The sequence below is a fragment of the Pygocentrus nattereri genome, chromosome 14, assembly GCF_015220715.1.
Source record: "Pygocentrus nattereri isolate fPygNat1 chromosome 14, fPygNat1.pri, whole genome shotgun sequence".
Lineage (NCBI taxonomy): Eukaryota > Metazoa > Chordata > Actinopteri > Characiformes > Serrasalmidae > Pygocentrus > Pygocentrus nattereri.
The window spans coordinates 30,630,528-30,648,263 of NC_051224.1; the positions used below are offsets into that span (position 1 = coordinate 30,630,528).

The window sequence follows — 17,736 nt, forward strand, 5'->3', positions numbered from 1 at the left end:
GCTTACCACAAATGTGCGTGCAGCCCCGGTTGGCCCAAACAGTCTGGAAGCTATCGATGGAAACATGGTCATCCTGGATGTCCTTGTGTAACCATGTCTCCAAAAAGCACATTAGACTACACTACCGGTACTCCCTCTGACTCCTGGCTAGTGCTGTCAGCTCGTTCATCTTATTAGCCAGCAACCTCACGTTGCCCATGATGAGGGAGGGGAGACACGGCTTATATCCCCTCTTCTCCATAAGCCTCCGCCGTCTCTCCCTCGCTTTCCCCGTGTGCTGGTTTATTCCCCCTCTGCATCCCCTGTGCATCCGTCTCCAAAGTTCTTCGGGGATGTTCGTTGTCCTGGTCACCATGCTGACCGGCTGCAGCGCGATCAGCTGATCCCGGATGTAAACAAAGCGGCCATGCTGCATTGCTACGGCGGACAAGGAGATTGAGTGAAAGAAGCACTTTCATGGTGAAAAAATAGACCAGGACTCTCTCTACTCGCATGTTTCGAGAGGGCACAGCTTCCCTAAGTTGCCTCATCAAATAAGTAAATGATTAAAAAGGTAAATAGAAGTTAAGAGGAAAAAAAAACACATACAGGAGCTACTGTAACAGGCAGCATGCACGCACGCGCACTGAAGTCTGCACATAAAGAGTCAAATCACATTTATTTAATCACATATGTGGAAAGTGAGTGAAAATGTTATGTGCATAGTCCCATTACAGAATTTAAATACAGAAAAATATATAAATATCTAAGAAGAAAAAGATTGTTGAGAGGAACCAAGACTCAGAAGGGGAACCCATCCTCCTCTGGTCGACTCTGGATAGTGAACATTGTTACTATAAATTAATGGTTAATTTGAATAGTTTATGATTATGCAGCAGCAGCAGCATCTGTGGGTGAGGATTGCACAGCATTGTACAGCAAGAAGCTCAATGGTAGTCAAACCGGTCCAGGAGGCTGGCAAGCAGTGGCACTCGATCGAGGCAGAAGAGGCAACAGGATCAGACGCACAGAATGGGCAGCTATTCAACTTGGCAGAGAAAGGAAAGAAAAACACACAGAGTTAGTTCTCTAATGAGTGAGTACAGTATAAACAGAGCAACAGAGACTAATTACCAAAGGCTTGACTATACAAGTAAGTTTTTAGCCTAGACTTAAAAACTGAGGATGTGCCTGAGTCCTGAACATTAACAGGAAAATTATTCCAGAGCTGGGGGGCTTTGTATGAGAAGGCTCTCCCCCGATGTAGCTTTATTAATTCTAGGTAACAGTAGTAGGCCAACACCTTGTGATCTAAGTATGGCATGATGGTTCATGGTCGGAGAGAAGTTCACTCAGGTACTGAGAGGCGAATCCGTTTAGAGCTTTATAAGTCAGTAATAGAATTTTGTAATCAATGCAAAATTTAACTGGAGACCAGTGTAGGGCTGATAAAACTGGGCTAATATGGTCAAATTTTCTGGTTCTTGTGAGGACTCTGGCTGCAGCATTCTGGACTAGCTGAAGCTTCTTGAGGTTTTTGCTGGGACATCCAGACAGCAGGGCATTACAGTAATACAGCATTTCTTAATTTAGCAATATTGTGGAGATGCAGGAAGGCTGTTTTAGTAAAATTAGTTATATGTGCGTCGAAGGACAGATCAGGGTCTTCATGACACAAAGATTTTTTTACAGATTGATGCAACTGAGAAATTGTTAAGTTATAGAAGAATAGAATTTACAACCATTTGTCACTGTGTTTGCACACTGTGAAATTAGACCTCTGCATTTAACCCATCCGTGCAGTGAAACACCCACATACATGCACACTAGTGAACACACACACTAGGGGGCAGTGAGCACAGCAGTGGGCAGCCCTATCCATGGCGCCCAGAGAGCAATTGGGGGTTAGGTGCCTTGCTCAAGGGTACTTCAGTCATGGACTGTCAGCCAAGAGGATTGAATCAGCAACCTTCTGGTCACAGGGCTGGTTCCCTAACCTCCAGCCCATGACTGCCCCTGTTTAAGTGTTAAGTTAGACAGTTTGTTTCTAGCTGCTTTTGGACCAAGAAGCAGGACCTCTGTTTTATCTGAGTTAGGAGAAAGTTACTCAATATCCAGGCTTTTATGACTTTTATACAGTCCTCAATCTCAAAGCTAACCTCAAAGCTAATGCTAACAGACCACTGATTCCATCACTGTTCCTGGCCAATGTCTGCTCCCTTGACAACAAGCTGGACCTTCTGTGACTGAGGATGTTTCCGGAAAGATGAGGAACTGTTCTGTACTTTGTCTTATGGAAACATGGCTAAACGACATCATCCCTTACTCAGCCTTCCAGATCGCCGGTATGTGTATACAAAAATACAAGACGCATACAGAGCCATGACCTGCCCCCACCTTGGCCTCTCCGATCACATCTCCATCATTCTGGTCTCTGCCCATCATCCCCCGCTTAGACGCTCCAGACCCACACAGAAGACCAATGTATGAATGACTCTGTACTCCAGGACTGCTTGAGTGCACAGAATGGCAGGTGTTCAGGGATACTGCTGTACATGATGGGGAGCTGGATCTAGAGGATTGCACATCTGCTGTCATCGGATACATCAGCAAGTGTGTTGAGGATGTCAAGACCACCAGGATTACTACCAGGAGTGCTACCCAAACCAGAAACCATGGCTGAATGCAGAGGTCCGATCTCTGCTGAAAGTCAGGGATGTTGCCTTCAGGTCTGGTGATTCACAGAAACTCAGTAGAGCTAGACGTGAGCTGGTGCCAGGCATAAAGAGGGCCAAAGCTGTATACACTCAGAAGATCCAGGGTCATTTTTCTTCCCAGGATCCACGGAGCATGTGGAAGGGCATCAAGTGCATCACAGACTACAACACCAGAGATGCACAATGCATTAGGGACCCCTCACTGCCCGATGCTCTCAATAAGTTCTGTGCCTGCTTTGAGGACCCAAATACACCCCCCAGCACCAGACTCACTCCACCACCTGGAGCAAAGCTCCTCAATGTAACGCAAACAGAGGTGAGGAGGATCCTTAAGAAGATTAAGGGTAACATTACGGGGCATGTGCTGAAGTGCTGTGCAGACCAACTTTCTGAGGTGCTGACAGACATCTTCGACTCCTCTTTAATCCAGGCAGTTGTCCCCATCTGCCTGAAGACCACCACTGTCATCACAGTCCCTAAGAGCTCCACAGTGACAGGACCGAATGACTATTGGCCAGTTGCCCTAACATCGATAGTCACAAATTGCTTTGAAAGACTGGTTATGACCCACATCAAAGCCAACATTGACGTCACTGGGGATCCACACCAGTATGCGTACAAGAAAAAAACAATCCACAGAGGATGCTATCTCCTCTGTGGTCCACACTGCCCTCACCTACCTGGAGAATAAGGATTCTTACGTTCGTATGCTCTTTGTGGATTTCACATCGGCCTTTAACACCATGATTCCCTCGACCCTGGCTTACAAACTCCATACACTTGGACTGAGCACCTCTCTCTGTAATTGGGTCCTGGACTTCCTGACTAACAGACTGCAGTCTGTGAGGATCCACAACATCTCCTCCTCCACCATCATCCTCAGAACTGGCTCCCCTCAGAGCTGTGTGCTGAGCCCCCTCCTGTTTACACCACTCACATATGACTGATCAGCTATCCATCCAGGCTGTCATTTTGTAAAGTTTGCAGACAATACAGCAGTGGTTGGATGCATCACAAATAGTGTTGAGTCTGGCTATAGGTAGGAGGTGGAACACCTGGAGAGTTGGTGCAGTGAGAACAATCTCTGCATCAGTGTGAAGAAAACAAAGGAGATGATTGTAGATTTCAGAAGGCGCAACACCATCCCTCCCCTCCCCCTACACATCGGAGGATCTGCAGTGGAAGTGATCTCCAGCTATAGGTACTTGGGCATACATCTAAGTAACAATCTTACCTGGAGTTATAACACGTCCAGCCTGATCAGGAAGGCACATCAGCACTTCAGATGGTTGAGGCATGCTGGACTTGGGAGCTCAGTCCTCACTTCATTTTACAGATGTGTGGTGGAGAGCATTATGTGCTCCAGCATCACTGTGTGGCACGGAAGCTGCTCTGCTGCAGAAAGGAAAGCTCTGCAGAGGATGGTGAAGGCGGCACAGAGTCTGTTGGACTGTTGGAGTCAGCCTTCCCACCACCATGGACATTTACACCTCCAGATGCAGGAAAAGGGCCACTGGCATCATGAAGGACCCCACTCATCCAGCACACACACACTTTTTGTCCCACTGCAATGGCACTTTATGTCCACTTACTTATCTCTGCTGCTGTACTGAATCAGTGCCTCTACTATATCAACCCTACATGTCACTACATGTCACTTTTTACATTATCAGTATTAAGCTTTTCAAAATTTTTCAGTGATGCTTGTTATAAAGGTTTATTACACTGTTATTTGTAGCATTGCTAGACATTTCTTCCTACTTCCTACATGAGCCACTTGTTTCAGGATCCTACTATAAGTAATTGACTTCATTTATGTCAGCACGGTAGTTAACAGTCCACCAACTGTAGGAAAAAAAAAGATACGTTGGCTTAGTATTACTTCGGCAACCGCCCCAACATCAATGTTCACAGAACTGTACTTTTTAGGCATGGTGTACAACACCAGTCAATTATTATATATATTATATATGATTTGTCTTGCCACACATTTCTGAACACAGTAGCTCAGAATTTGTGGAGCAAGTATCTAATATTAAATTGTGTTAATATTCTATATATTAGATTAAGTGATCCTTATTAGTCCCACAACAGGAAAATTTCACCTCCACATTTAACCCATCCATGAAGTGACACACACACACACACACACACACACACACACACACACACACAGAGCAGTAGGCAGCCCTATCTGTAGTGCCCTGGGAGCAGTTGCGGGTTAGGTGTCTTACTCAAGGACACCTCAGTCATGTACCGTCAACTCTGGGGATTAAACCAGTAAGCTTCTGGTCACAGGGCCGGTTCCTTAACCTCCAGCCCACAATTGCTCCCAGTCATATATCTGCAATACAATGGTGACAAAACATTTTTTATATGGGTGTCTTTATTATTAAAACTAAAACCATGTTGATGGGGCTTTAATTAGACTGCTTGTCCATCTGTTCATGAGCAGCAGCTGAAAAAATTTCACAGTAGACAGTGATCCAATAGAAAAGCAAGTCCAGATCTAAGTGGCTGAAAATAAACAAAATGAATCAATGTGGAGTGTCCTATTTAAATTGCCAATATACAAATTCCCAATATATCAGAACTAAAGCAGTTCTGAAAAGAATACAGGCCTCAGATTTCTTCACAACAATCTACTAAAGATGATTCAGCAACTTTTCCTTTTAAAGGGGCTGATATGCATGTTGGTCATTATATAATGGAATAACTGAAAGAACATTCATTGTGTTTAAAAAGTAATTATTTTTTAATATTACATTTTGTTTTACAACCCCAATTCCAACAAAGTTGGGACGTTGCATAAAACATAAATAAAAACAGAATACGATGATTTGCAAATCCTTTTCAGCCAATATTCACTATATTGACACTACAACGACACTATATACACTACAAAGACAAGATATTTAATGTTCAAACAGATAAACTTTATTGTTTTTTGCAAATATTCATTCATTTTGAATTTGATACCTGCAACACGTTCCAAAGAAGTTCTGACAGGGGCAACAGAAGACTGGGAAAGTTGAGGAATACTCAAAAAACACCTGTTTGGAACATTCCACAGGTGAACAGGTTAATTGGAAACAGGTGAGTGTCATGATTGGGTAAAAAGGGAGCATCCCTAAAAGGCTCAGTCATTCACAAGCAAGGATGGCGCGAGGTTCACCACTTTGTGAACAACCGTGTGAGCAAATAGTCCAACAGTTTAAGAACAGCGTTTCTCAACATGCAATTGCAAGGAATTCAGGGATTTCATCTACAGTCCATAATATCATCAAAAGATTCAGAGAATCTGGAGACTACGGGTACTAGACTGGCTTGCCTGCAGTCCAGACCTGTCTGCCATTGAAAATGTGTGGTGCATTATGCAGCTCAAAATACGACAACGGAGACCCTGGACTGTTGAGCAAGTGAAGTACATCAAGTAAGAATGGGAAAGAATTCCTCCTACAAAGCTTCAACAATTAGTGTCCTCAGTTCCAAAATGCTTATTGAGTGTTGTTAAAAGGAAAGGTGATGTAACACAGTCGTAAACATGCCCCTGTCCCAACTTCTTTGGAACGTGTTGCAGGAATCAAATTCAAAATGACTGAATATTTGCAAAAAACAATAGTTTATCTGTTTGAACATTAAATATCTTGTCTTGTCTGTAGTGTATTCAATTGAATATAGATTGAAAATTAATTGCAAATCATTGTATTCTGTTTTTATTTATGTTTTACACAACGTCCCAACTTCATTGGAATTGGGGTTGTAATATCGAAAAGCATTCACTGTGACTGTAAGTCTGTTATCTTGGACAAACAAATGAGAGGAACAGATCTACCTCATTCTTTATCACTTTATAAGATGGATGAATGTCATCTGGCAAGTAGTGACATGACGTCATTTGCCAAACGTCAATAATCACAACCGGCAGCTCCCTAAACATCACCCTCAATGCACAGTCCAGCTGCCATGACAGCCAATCACTGCCATAAATGTCCTTGTAGCCTGTGTTGGCTGACTTGATCAGCACAAGGGTCTGTGGTGCCCTCTGGAGAAGGGCTAGGACAGATCTACGGATTCCAGCCAGTCTCTGTAGGTACGTGGCCAGTGGAAAGGTAGTGAAATGCGCCCAGATGGTGAAGACCACAACAGAGTGTTGACCTCCAGCTAGAGCATCCACTTCAGAGGCAATGTAGTGTAAGTCAGCACGGGGGGTCAGGGACGTCCGTATTGGAAGGCCATGAGCTCTCCATACCAGTCGAATGTTGTTGGCCGTGTCCACTGCTTCAAACGGTCCAGACTTGGCCGAGGTGAACAGATTTAGTTGCTTTAGTGCTAGAAAGGAGAGAGGATGAGGAGATATCACGTTAGAATGGTAGAGCCACATGGATGGTGGAATGTATTTTTCATACATTGTCAGAGAAAAGAGAACTAGGGCCTAGGTAACAAGGCTCTTTTATTGCTCTGTGGTGGCTCCACAGAACCTGGTCTCATGGGATATATGTACCTCTGACCACTTTTTTGCAGAGCCACAAATACGTACCCTACGTTATGTTGCACTTTTGAGAAACAAATGTCCACTGGGGGTGCTAAAGAGAAGCTTACACTTTAATGTAACATTGCGATTATTCTGCCTTTGAAAATGACTCTATTTGACATTTGATTATTTTTTAAGCTTTCAGTCCTCAGCGCTATTTTAATGACAAAATGTAGAATAATTTTGGAGTGCCTGTGATGTCTGCCGGGTTGTGTGTGGGCAAAGCAGGTAGCTAATGCCGCCTCTAACACAGCTTCAGGTACGTAGCTATAGCTATAGCTGGGGCTATTCTCCTATAACATTATTTTGGTGGATAAAGCAGGTTGTGTACTTGCTAGCTAGAAGGCTAGCTAGATAAGGGTACTCTATACTGATTTAGGGGTGATTTATCTAGTTAGCTAGCCTCTTTACTCCCTTGCTAACAGCTAGCTAGCTAATTCAGCCTCTAACATAGCATCAGGTACATAGCTAGCTAGTTATAGATGTGGCCATTCTCGTATAGTTTGGTGGATAAAACAGACATTTTTTTCTGCACAAAGTACCATTATCAGCTCAACTGACATCTCAGGTATATGTACTGCAGGACACGAAATTGAAGAAGGCTAGCTAGATAAATCACCCCTAAATCAGTACAGTACAACCGTCCCCCTATATTTTCAGGCAAATTTATTATGGGAACCTCTGCTTGGTAGCCAGCAAGTACACAACCTGCTTTATCCACCAAACTAATGTTTGAGGAGAATAGCCCCAGCTATAGCTATAGCTATGCACCTGAAGCTGTGTTAGAGGCGGCATTAGCTACCTGCTTTGCCCACTCATGTACCGGCAGACATCACAGGCACTCCGAAATTATTCTACATTTTATCATTAAAATAGCGCTGAGGACTGAAAGCTTAAAAAATAATCAAAATGTCAAATACTGTCATTTTCAAAGGCAGAATAATCGCAATGTTACATTAAAGTATAAGCTTCTCTTTAGCACCACCAGTGGACATTTGTTTCTCAAAAGTGCAGCATAATGTACTTGAGTGTATATTGCATCAACATGATTATTACAAAATTCTTGCTGTTATATACAATAATTGCCTCATATTTAATGATGTACAGCTATGAATCAAAATTTTTTTAAGCATGGCTTTTTCAGTTATGTTTTGCATATATGACATACTTGGGACAGTTTTCAGCAGGTACTCATACCACTGTCTCAACGTAGAATCCCCCATCATCAAAACCTGCTTGTCTTTCAAGCATGCTACAGTCTGCTTAATTGTGTGGAAAGACTGGGTGTGGCACATCAGTGACGTCCAATTGTCATGCAGATAGAATCCGGCCGGTGAGGGCGTGTCAAGTCCTGGAACACACGTCACGTTCATACCTTAACTCACAAATACATGCACACATCCACACACAGGCACAAGTTTAAACAGGGAGTTGCACAGTTTTTGCTTTTCATCATCCATTGTGCATTTTTTCCTACACAAGAGGCAGACACAGGCAAAGACAAGAATGGGGCCCTCCTTAATTACAATTCACATCTAATTTGAAGGGGTATTTAATTGACCTGTAAGCATTTCTGCATAATTAACTGATTCAATTGTGAACAGTTGTTCAGAGTGGTGTGATGTGAAATGCATTATTCTAGACAATCTTTCAGACTCAGATTTGTTCACAGTGGTGGTGACTGGAGCGAGATTTCTAAAGTGTTTAATGTCTTTAAAAGCTGTTACATGAAATGGTTACCAACGTCTACCACCGGTGCTTTCAAAATGCACTATGTCGTATTCTTCATAACTTTCATATTTCATAAGCTACATTCAAAAAGTGGCTGTGATATGAGAGCTGCCTCTGTCTTCTTTCAAGTCAAATAGATGGGTAATGTAATTTTAAACACTTATAATAGAAGAAGCTGAACTCCCTTTTTTTATCTACTGAAAGTTGGCCCAGATTTGTGGAAAAATGGGTTGACTTTCAGTTTCAGTGAAGCGATATACTATATTTTATATTATAAAATAATACAAGATCATCTAATATTTTTGGCTTTCAGCAGTGAATTGTAAGCATATAGCAATATGTGTACACATTTGTGTATCTGTTAATTTGAGGGGAGCTTTTACAAAAATAAATACTAAATAAATAAATAAATACAATTTTAAAAATGCTTTTATTTCATGCAATTGCTGAATAATTTGCCTTACAATTTGGTCATGATCATGTAAATTCAGATGGAAAACCAAAATATATGATGGAGAATAAGAGGTTAGGGTAATGTTTTGCCCTTAAGCATTAAAAAAAGAAAAAAAGGAATTATGGCATAGTGGTATATACAAAACCAGATTTACCACTATTTTACCATAATCAAATTTGCGTTTAAAAACTCAAAAGACAAATGGAGGATCACTGGTCATTGTTAATTGCAATTAAAATCGATATATTAATGCTGTTCCTAGCTGTTACTAGTCAACAGTTTTCAGCATGTATTTCTTCTGTTTATACCTAAATGCTAAAAGTTTGAATATTCTTCATCTTTCAGATGATATATATTCATTGTTTTCTGACAAAGTGACAGTGGCATGATGTTTGAGCTTACGTGTTTACATCATGTCTTATTGTTTCTCCATTATCTGATTAACCCAAGAACATGTAAACACATCGAACAGATTACTGACAAAATCTGATTTTATGCAGTTATTAAGTTGTGACTTTTCAATCTGTTTTAATTTTATACGTTTGCATTATTATCAATTTTATCTAGGCTAAGAAGTTAAATCAAATTTGAAGAATGCAATTGTGGAGCTGGGGGCATGGTTGAGCGTCAAGCTAAACCAGTGGGCTGAGTAGCTGATGGTGTGAGTAAACATGCAATGAATAAAGAAATTCAATTTATGCTGGCTACTAAAATATGTCTTCAGTTTGAAGGTATTTTATGATACAGCTGCGAGTAGCAACGCAACTTGTAAAATATGGATAAATTCACATTTTCTTTTAATATCTTACAATTTGCTTGTGATGCTCGACCATGCCCCCCACATCTACAATCACATTATTTAAATTGAATTTTATTGTTGCACTGAAAAATGTACACCAAAATTATAGTTACTTATTTTGCTGTTACATTACCCCGAAGCACATTAATAACAAAGCTTTTTTTTGTGATACTTCATTCTTGATTTTCCTTCTTGTTAACTTTCATTTTTATTACTCTTTTGCTGTGGTTACAGCATCATGGTAGACACAGGCATACATAAATTTAAAACGCTAATATCGGATCTGTATGTGGTATTGGCTGATGCTCGGTATTCAGGTATCAGAATTGATATCAAAAGAGAAGAAATGGGATTAGTGTATCTCTATTACTAAGGCCATTAAACCACTTATCATTGTAGAATCACAGACCAAAATGGAATAGTCCATTATGGCCAAGTCTCCAAGTCTGGAATGGGGTTATTATATAAGTATTGTGGTATGCTTAATTTTTTTATACATTTAAAAAAAACAATTTAAAGAAAATAATTCAGTCAAAGATCAAGTCCCTTTACCCTGACCACTTCTCACTGCATCTATGACCACTGAAACTAAACTGCTTTCAAAATGCTTTCAGCTTTGGCCTTTTTTGAACAGGGACTTACCTATGTCCAGATCACGATGAGACACATTCACTGCGATATCTTCTCCAGGTAGATTTTTATTGGTGTATGTGCTGCAGACAGAAGGGGAGGGGTGGGTTCTGTAATAATTTTATTTATTCAAAGTATTCAGTACACATGCATGTATGCAGAAGCATTTGTGCATGCGCATATGAACTCTTCAATGAGCTACGAGCTAAATTCTGCAGGGTAGCAGATCTCCAGGAACAGAACTGAGCACTGCCGATCAACATAAAAGACAAAGACCTCCATCACTATATAATAATAAGATATATAACCCTAATTCTGATCATTCAGAAAAAAAAGCTTCAGTTTCTCAAACACAAAAATGCCTCACTTGAGAGCAAACACCTCTCAATTCAAATGGCCAACACTGTAAACTCATGCAGTAATCTATCGCTAACAGCAACAAATAGATTAGAGAAAGTAACCAATACACACATTTACCTCTGTAACAGAGTGGACTCCAGTTCGGACAGCTGTGCTTGGTATCCTCCCATGTCATGGTCCACCCAGGCTGAGCATGGTAGATGGTTGGGTCTACGACAAATCCATGATTCTCCAGTAATTGGATGTCTGTATTCACAGCAGCAATGAGATGCCTTTAGCAACCTCTCACTCCTCTGGGCATTACACACCACTTTCTCCTGTGATCAAGCCTCTGAATACACCGTGAAGAACACCTTGTCTGGATCTCGCTCTCTGTGCCTGAGTAGCACCTGCAATTCCAGCAAAAGTAACTCAAATCAGCATTACATTTAGTTCTAGTCTCCTCCTCAAGCTCAGATCAGTTAATGTTCACTAAATACATTTAACCATTTCTGATCTGTTGAAGCCACAGTAAAATTATATTTACAGTTTTCTCCCACTACCTCCCAAATGTAGCCAGTCAACTAAGACATGTGGTGTCTGAAGTCTGAGTGTATTGTTTTGCACTGAAGCTATGAGGGGAATGTTGATGACAAATAATGGAAGATTATAGCCCAGCAATTAGCAAGTCTGCAAACTGCATCTTTACATTAGTCTTGTAGTCTCACAACAAAACTAAGAAGAACACTTCAGACCTTTATGTGACATATAAATACATTTAATGTACTTAATTCTGTTAAGCGATCAAGTAAATCAATTTGCACTATATTCTTGCATTTTCTCTTTGCCTGAGTGGAACCTGTTATTCCAGCAGAAAACAACTTAAATTAGTCTTCCCCTCAAGCTCAGATAAGTTTTTCTTCAAGAAATATGTTGAATCAATTCAATTCTGTTAAAGCAATAGCTTAATGTAGTTAATCAGACTGTTTGTTGCTTGAACTTTGTTACTTTAGGTTTGCACTAAAGCTATGGGGTTAATGTAGGTAACAAGTATTGAAAGCTACATCATGAACTGGCATCATGCAAACTGCATTATAGGCATATTACAGTCACAGATCCAGGGCAAAAGTAAAGTAGCAAACTTTGGGCAAACTGTCACTTCGATTTGGCTTCACTCAGAACTCCATTTTATTAGATATACCTACCTTGTATCTTCACTTAGTAGCTCTATAATCACCGATTGTAGTCCATCTGCTTCTCTGTATGATTTGTTCCTCTTTAACAGACTCTTCTGTGGTCAGGACTCCCACAGAACCACCACAGAGCAGGTATGTACACTGGATCATTCTCGCACTGCTGTGACACTGACATATGATTAAAGGGGGCTAACAAATTGTGTAGAGAAACAGATGGACTCCAGCCTTTTCTTGTACAACTACAAGATGCACCTTCAGTGCTGTGCAAACGTTTTAGGAACCTGAGGAAATTATATTTAAAAGGCTATCTGGTCAGTAAGCATTTATTTACTCAGAAAGGGGGCCCTCACAAGCAATTATGACCATATTTAAACAGTTGTTTTCACACATGGTGGGAACTTCAGTGGTAGAACAATGAAAAATTTAACTAATTTCATTTTACAGCCAAAAATATTTCTGATGCTCTCCAGAGTATTTCTAAACATGAGCGTCATCAGCTTTATTTTCTCCTCCAATCACAGATCAGCAACCTTTAACCTACTATCTATTACCTCAATCAAGCTTTCTGAGTTTTTTTTTCTTCGTCTTATCTATAGCAGAACCCTTTTTGGTGCTATTATAGAACACTTCAAAAAAGTTCTATATAGACCCACTGTGCTTATTAAAGAATCCTTGAGGATAAATGGTTTCAAAGAATGGGCTTGATGCCTATGACATTTGCACAGTACTGTATATGATAATTGGACCTGATAAAGTGAACAATTTGTGTAGACACAAGGAAAGTGCACCTAAAAAAGTGGCTGAGTATATAGCGCTGATGAAAACACTATTCAAAGCATTAACCTACACACCTCTACAGCCTCACTGGAGTGTATCAGCCGTATTGCGACAGTGGCTTGTCCTGCCCAGAGCAGCTTGAAGTTAGCAGTGTAAGTGCCATTGAGGTGGTCAACCACCTCCCCATATACACTTGCTTTAAGTTCTGTATTAAACAGTTTCGCTTGGAAGAAATCCCCGCCGTAGACTTTTGAGTTGTTTAAACCATCTCTTGCCGTTATGACCACTGAGATAATGTCTCCAACACTGTAGCTTGTACGTGGGTTCTGAAAAATGTATGAACTTGTGTAAGGGCTCGTTGACTGATTAACTGCAGTCACAGAGGTGGGAGGGGCTGGCCACTTTAGTGTCTGTTCTATCAATTGGAGTTCTTTAGGTGAGATGAAGGTGGAGTCAGTGGGAGAGATGTAAGCAGAGTCAGACTGGGAAGCAGGTTGAGAACTAGATAAATTTGCCACCCTTATGTCCATCAGTGGGACTGGCATACTCTCTGGTTTATGAGCAATACTGACCAAGAAACCCACAGGCAGTTGTTCCTGCAACAAAGGATCAACAGTTAGTCAGCACTACAAACAGGCCGAAAACATGCATGTAAACTGGCAGTTGAAGAGAAGTGCCGGATGCACATATGTCAATGCAGGGCTATTTAGCAAACGTGTTTAATGTGTTTATTCTGTCTGTTTTATTCTCCAGTAACTACAGAGACTTCAGTGCAAACATGTAATTTAAAGAAATGTAAAGTTAATGTAAAAAAATTACTCCGAGTGATGTTTGAATATTTCTATTAGTCCATGAATCATGACGTTTTCACACAATGTAAAGGACAGCTGCTGAGTTTAACTGATTAAAAATAGACAAAAAAATGGACATGAATATTCATAAATATCTTACAAAGATACACTATATAATATTTAAATCACATTCACATACACATAGTAACATTTAAATGTCAATAATGTAAAATAGCTTTACTTGAGGCAGTCAGTGATGGCATTGTAAATGTTGATAATGTTAATATGCATAATAAATGCTTTATAATTATGCATAGATCCTTGTACATAGAAAAGTGTCAGAGTTTCTAAACATTTGTAATATATACATATTTAATCACTACTGTACAAAACTTCATATCTCCAAAACGGTAACTTTAGTGGAGAAGGAAAAAGCATACTTTACTTTTAATGTAAATCATTGAAACCAGACATTTCTTCCAAGCAATTTTGGGTCATTTCTTTTTGCCTATTTGTCACAAAAATTTCACAAAATGTAAAGGCCAACTGGAATTTTAAAAATATGTCAAAAATCTTCTCACATGATTTATTGATAGTTTTCATTTGGAAACCCTCAGCAGGACTGATGCCCTCCACCCGAACTGAACCAACAATGTTTTTGGTTTGATTCATCTTTGGCAATACTGGAACCTGAATATGGTCATGCTAATAAAGCTTATTGAATTGAATTGAATTAAGTTGTTTGATTCATGAGTGCCTTAACTATTGTCACCATGTCAACCTTCCCAAAATTCTTCAAGATGTACCTATCAAGCAGTGCAAGTTCAAGAAAGGTCTCATCAGGATACTTCTGTCTGATAATGGTATTTATTTATTTATTCATAACATAGTGGAGCTCTGTTGATAGTATTCAAAGGTTTACCTAGTATGTCAGTAATGAACTGTTAATTAGTTGCTTTCCTGGTTTCAGTGCTGAAATATATTATGCCTTGTGTTGTCATGGTGATTTGTGTTCAGAACTTACCCCAAACAACCAAAAGATGGCTATACTTATGAGAGTTAAGATACTGGCAAGCTTGATCAGCTTTTTCCATGTTTTCCAGTACATCTGCTAAAGAGGACACAGTATTACAGCAAAGCATTAGGGTATCTTTTATTATCATCATCATCACCATCAAGAACATCAACATCATTAGGAGAGTAATTGTGCACAGAAATGTGCATAAGTTTGTTCTCTGTAAAGAACAAGCAAGAACAAGTTTAGCATACTGATCCAAATGATGTATCCTGGAATGTGCTTGCAAATTTGTAATGTAAATGTTTTCTGTAGAGACATCATGTGACACTAACATCTAGTGGTTATATGTGTTTGTATGTTTGTTTGCCAAAATAATGCTAAACTGGCACATTATAAATGATTAAATAATATTAGAAGATGGTTAAATAGTAATTATGTGGTACCATTGATATAGTGATATAGTAACATCAGGGAAAAAGCAAGGGTAAGGCTCTGTGACACTTTTATAGCATTTTGTAACTGAATTTAAATAACAATTATATTGCTTATCATAATAGTTTTGCAGATAATAATCATGATTCAAAATTTATATTATAGTCTATGTTTATTCCACAACCAGGGTGTGCTTGTTTGTTTGTTTGTTTCTTTCTTTCTTTCTACAAGGTTTTAGTCTAAATTGAATTACTTAAATATCTGCAGAGTTTAACGCCCTTAAATGGCCAGAGTCTGCCATTGAACCCAAAGTTTGATCACACACTTATTGTATACAGTCTAAGAATAGCTCAACTAGTTTGCATTGAAGTTCCTGTAGTTATTGAATAATAATACTTATAATAATACATAACAAGCCTGGGATTTTAAGGGGTTAAATACAACAAGCACAATGATTATACAAAATAAACCTGACCAGAAATTAGAAGCCCTGATTTTCCATACTGGTTATTAGTCAAACTCATTTCCCTAAATGAGCTAACTTGCTCTTGCACTTATCTACAGTGGCTCAATTCAGATTGCAAGCATAATGCAGCTCAATGACAAGATAAATCAAAAAATATTTTAACTTACACTTGACTATGCTCTTCAAGCCAATTTAAGTGATGTCGGTCTTGAATTTTCGGTCAGATGCTGCTGGTGAATCCTCATCCCCAATGGGAAATAGTTAAAAAATCTGTCAACAAGCTGAATCAGGTGTGCTGAAACTGGTCAGGACAGTGGATTGCCAGAAACTGAACAAACAATTATTGCTCAATGGGTTCACTCCAAAGAACCCTTTCTGTCAATCACTTCAAAGGGATTGGTTGAAGCCATCATGCAAAGGCTTAATAATTTACTTAAAAAAGAGATAAACATCTTGAACGGCTTGACTCACTGGTCACCCACAGTAGCATAAAAGTTATCTGCATGTTTGGTAACATGGAGAACAGAGACCTACTAAGAGCAGAACTCTCTTCTTCTTATTATTCTTTCGGCTGCTCCCTTTAGGGGTCGCCACAGCGGATCATCTGCCTCCATCTTGCCCTATCCATTGTCTCCTCTACTTTCACACCAACCATCTCCATGTCCACCTTCACTACATCCATAAACCTTCTCTGAGGTCTACCTCTTCTCCTTCTACCCGGCAGCTCCATCTCCAACATTCTTTGCCCAATATATCCACTATTCCTCCTCAACACATGTCCAAACCATCTCAACCTGGCCTCTCTGGCTTTATCTCCAAACTGCTCCACCTTCACTGTCCCTCTGATCTGCTCATTTCTAATCTTGTCCAGCCTTGTGACTCTCAACGAAAATCTCAGCATCTTCATCTCTGCCACCTCCAGCTCAGCCTCCTGTCTTTTAGACAGAGCCACAGTCTCCAAACCATACATCATAGCAGGACGCACTACTGTCTTGTAAACCTTCCCTTTCACTCTTGCTGCTATCCTTCTGTCACACATCAGCCCTGACATCCGTCTCCACTCACTCCATCCTGACTGCACCCTCTTCTTCACCTCTTTTCTACACTGTCCTAAGAGCAGAACTCTGCTCAAGCCTTTTCAAACTTTATTAATTTTATTCTTTTATTTTATTTTATTTTTCATCAGGCCATTATTTTTGGGCCTTTATCCAATGATTTTGCATAATTAATTCTTTTTCTTCAGCATGATTAAAACCGAACAAAGGCATCTTTTGAACTGTACTTTTGGTCCCATTATCTATAACTGGTATAAAACCTTTACATTATGTAGAGGTTCTTAAAACTTACATGTATCATTTACAAAAGTGGTTATTTAAAGAAGCATCCACTCAAAGCCTCTTCAAGGAAACTAAATGTAGCTATTTTTATAGGTCAGTCTATGAGGTCCTTCTGCCCAGGCTCACATTATCCTGTGGGTTTTATGGGCATGTACCCAGGGGCCCAAGCCACTAGAGGGCACCTGTGGTCAGTGATAATACATAATGAAGAAAAAAAAAAAACATTTTCCATGCCAGCTGTGGCTCAACACAGTTCCTTGTCAGCTGGTATATAACACTTTTAAGATTGTCATTTTTTTGTTTTTGACATAATTTGAAAATGCCTGTTGATCTTTACATTCTGTGTAAATGTCACGATGAATGGACCAACACAAATGGCCAAGAATTACTTCCATTGACTTGCATTAAAAGTGAAGTATGTTTTTTCCTTCTCTTGAGATATGAGGTTTTGTTCCCACAACAGCAACATATTCATGCTTCAGCTGAACTGATTATTCATTATCAGTGTGATTTTAACTCCCACTGACGATGACCTT

The 17,736-nt window shown here is 39.8% G+C and overlaps 1 protein-coding gene across 1 annotated transcript; it reads right to left on the bottom strand.

The window, feature by feature from the left end:
- Window positions 1-6,400: 6,400 nt before the first annotated feature.
- Window positions 6,401-16,174, bottom strand: LOC108431910 (NXPE family member 3-like). The gene is given in 7 exon segments (XM_017705393.2): window positions 6,401-7,028; window positions 8,399-8,581; window positions 10,857-10,927; window positions 11,322-11,593; window positions 13,231-13,752; window positions 14,972-15,058; window positions 16,031-16,174. Coding segments are annotated over 6 exon segments (1,665 nt in total). The 5' UTR covers window positions 15,056-15,058; window positions 16,031-16,174; the 3' UTR covers window positions 6,401-6,495.
- Window positions 16,175-17,736: the final 1,562 nt, after the last annotated feature.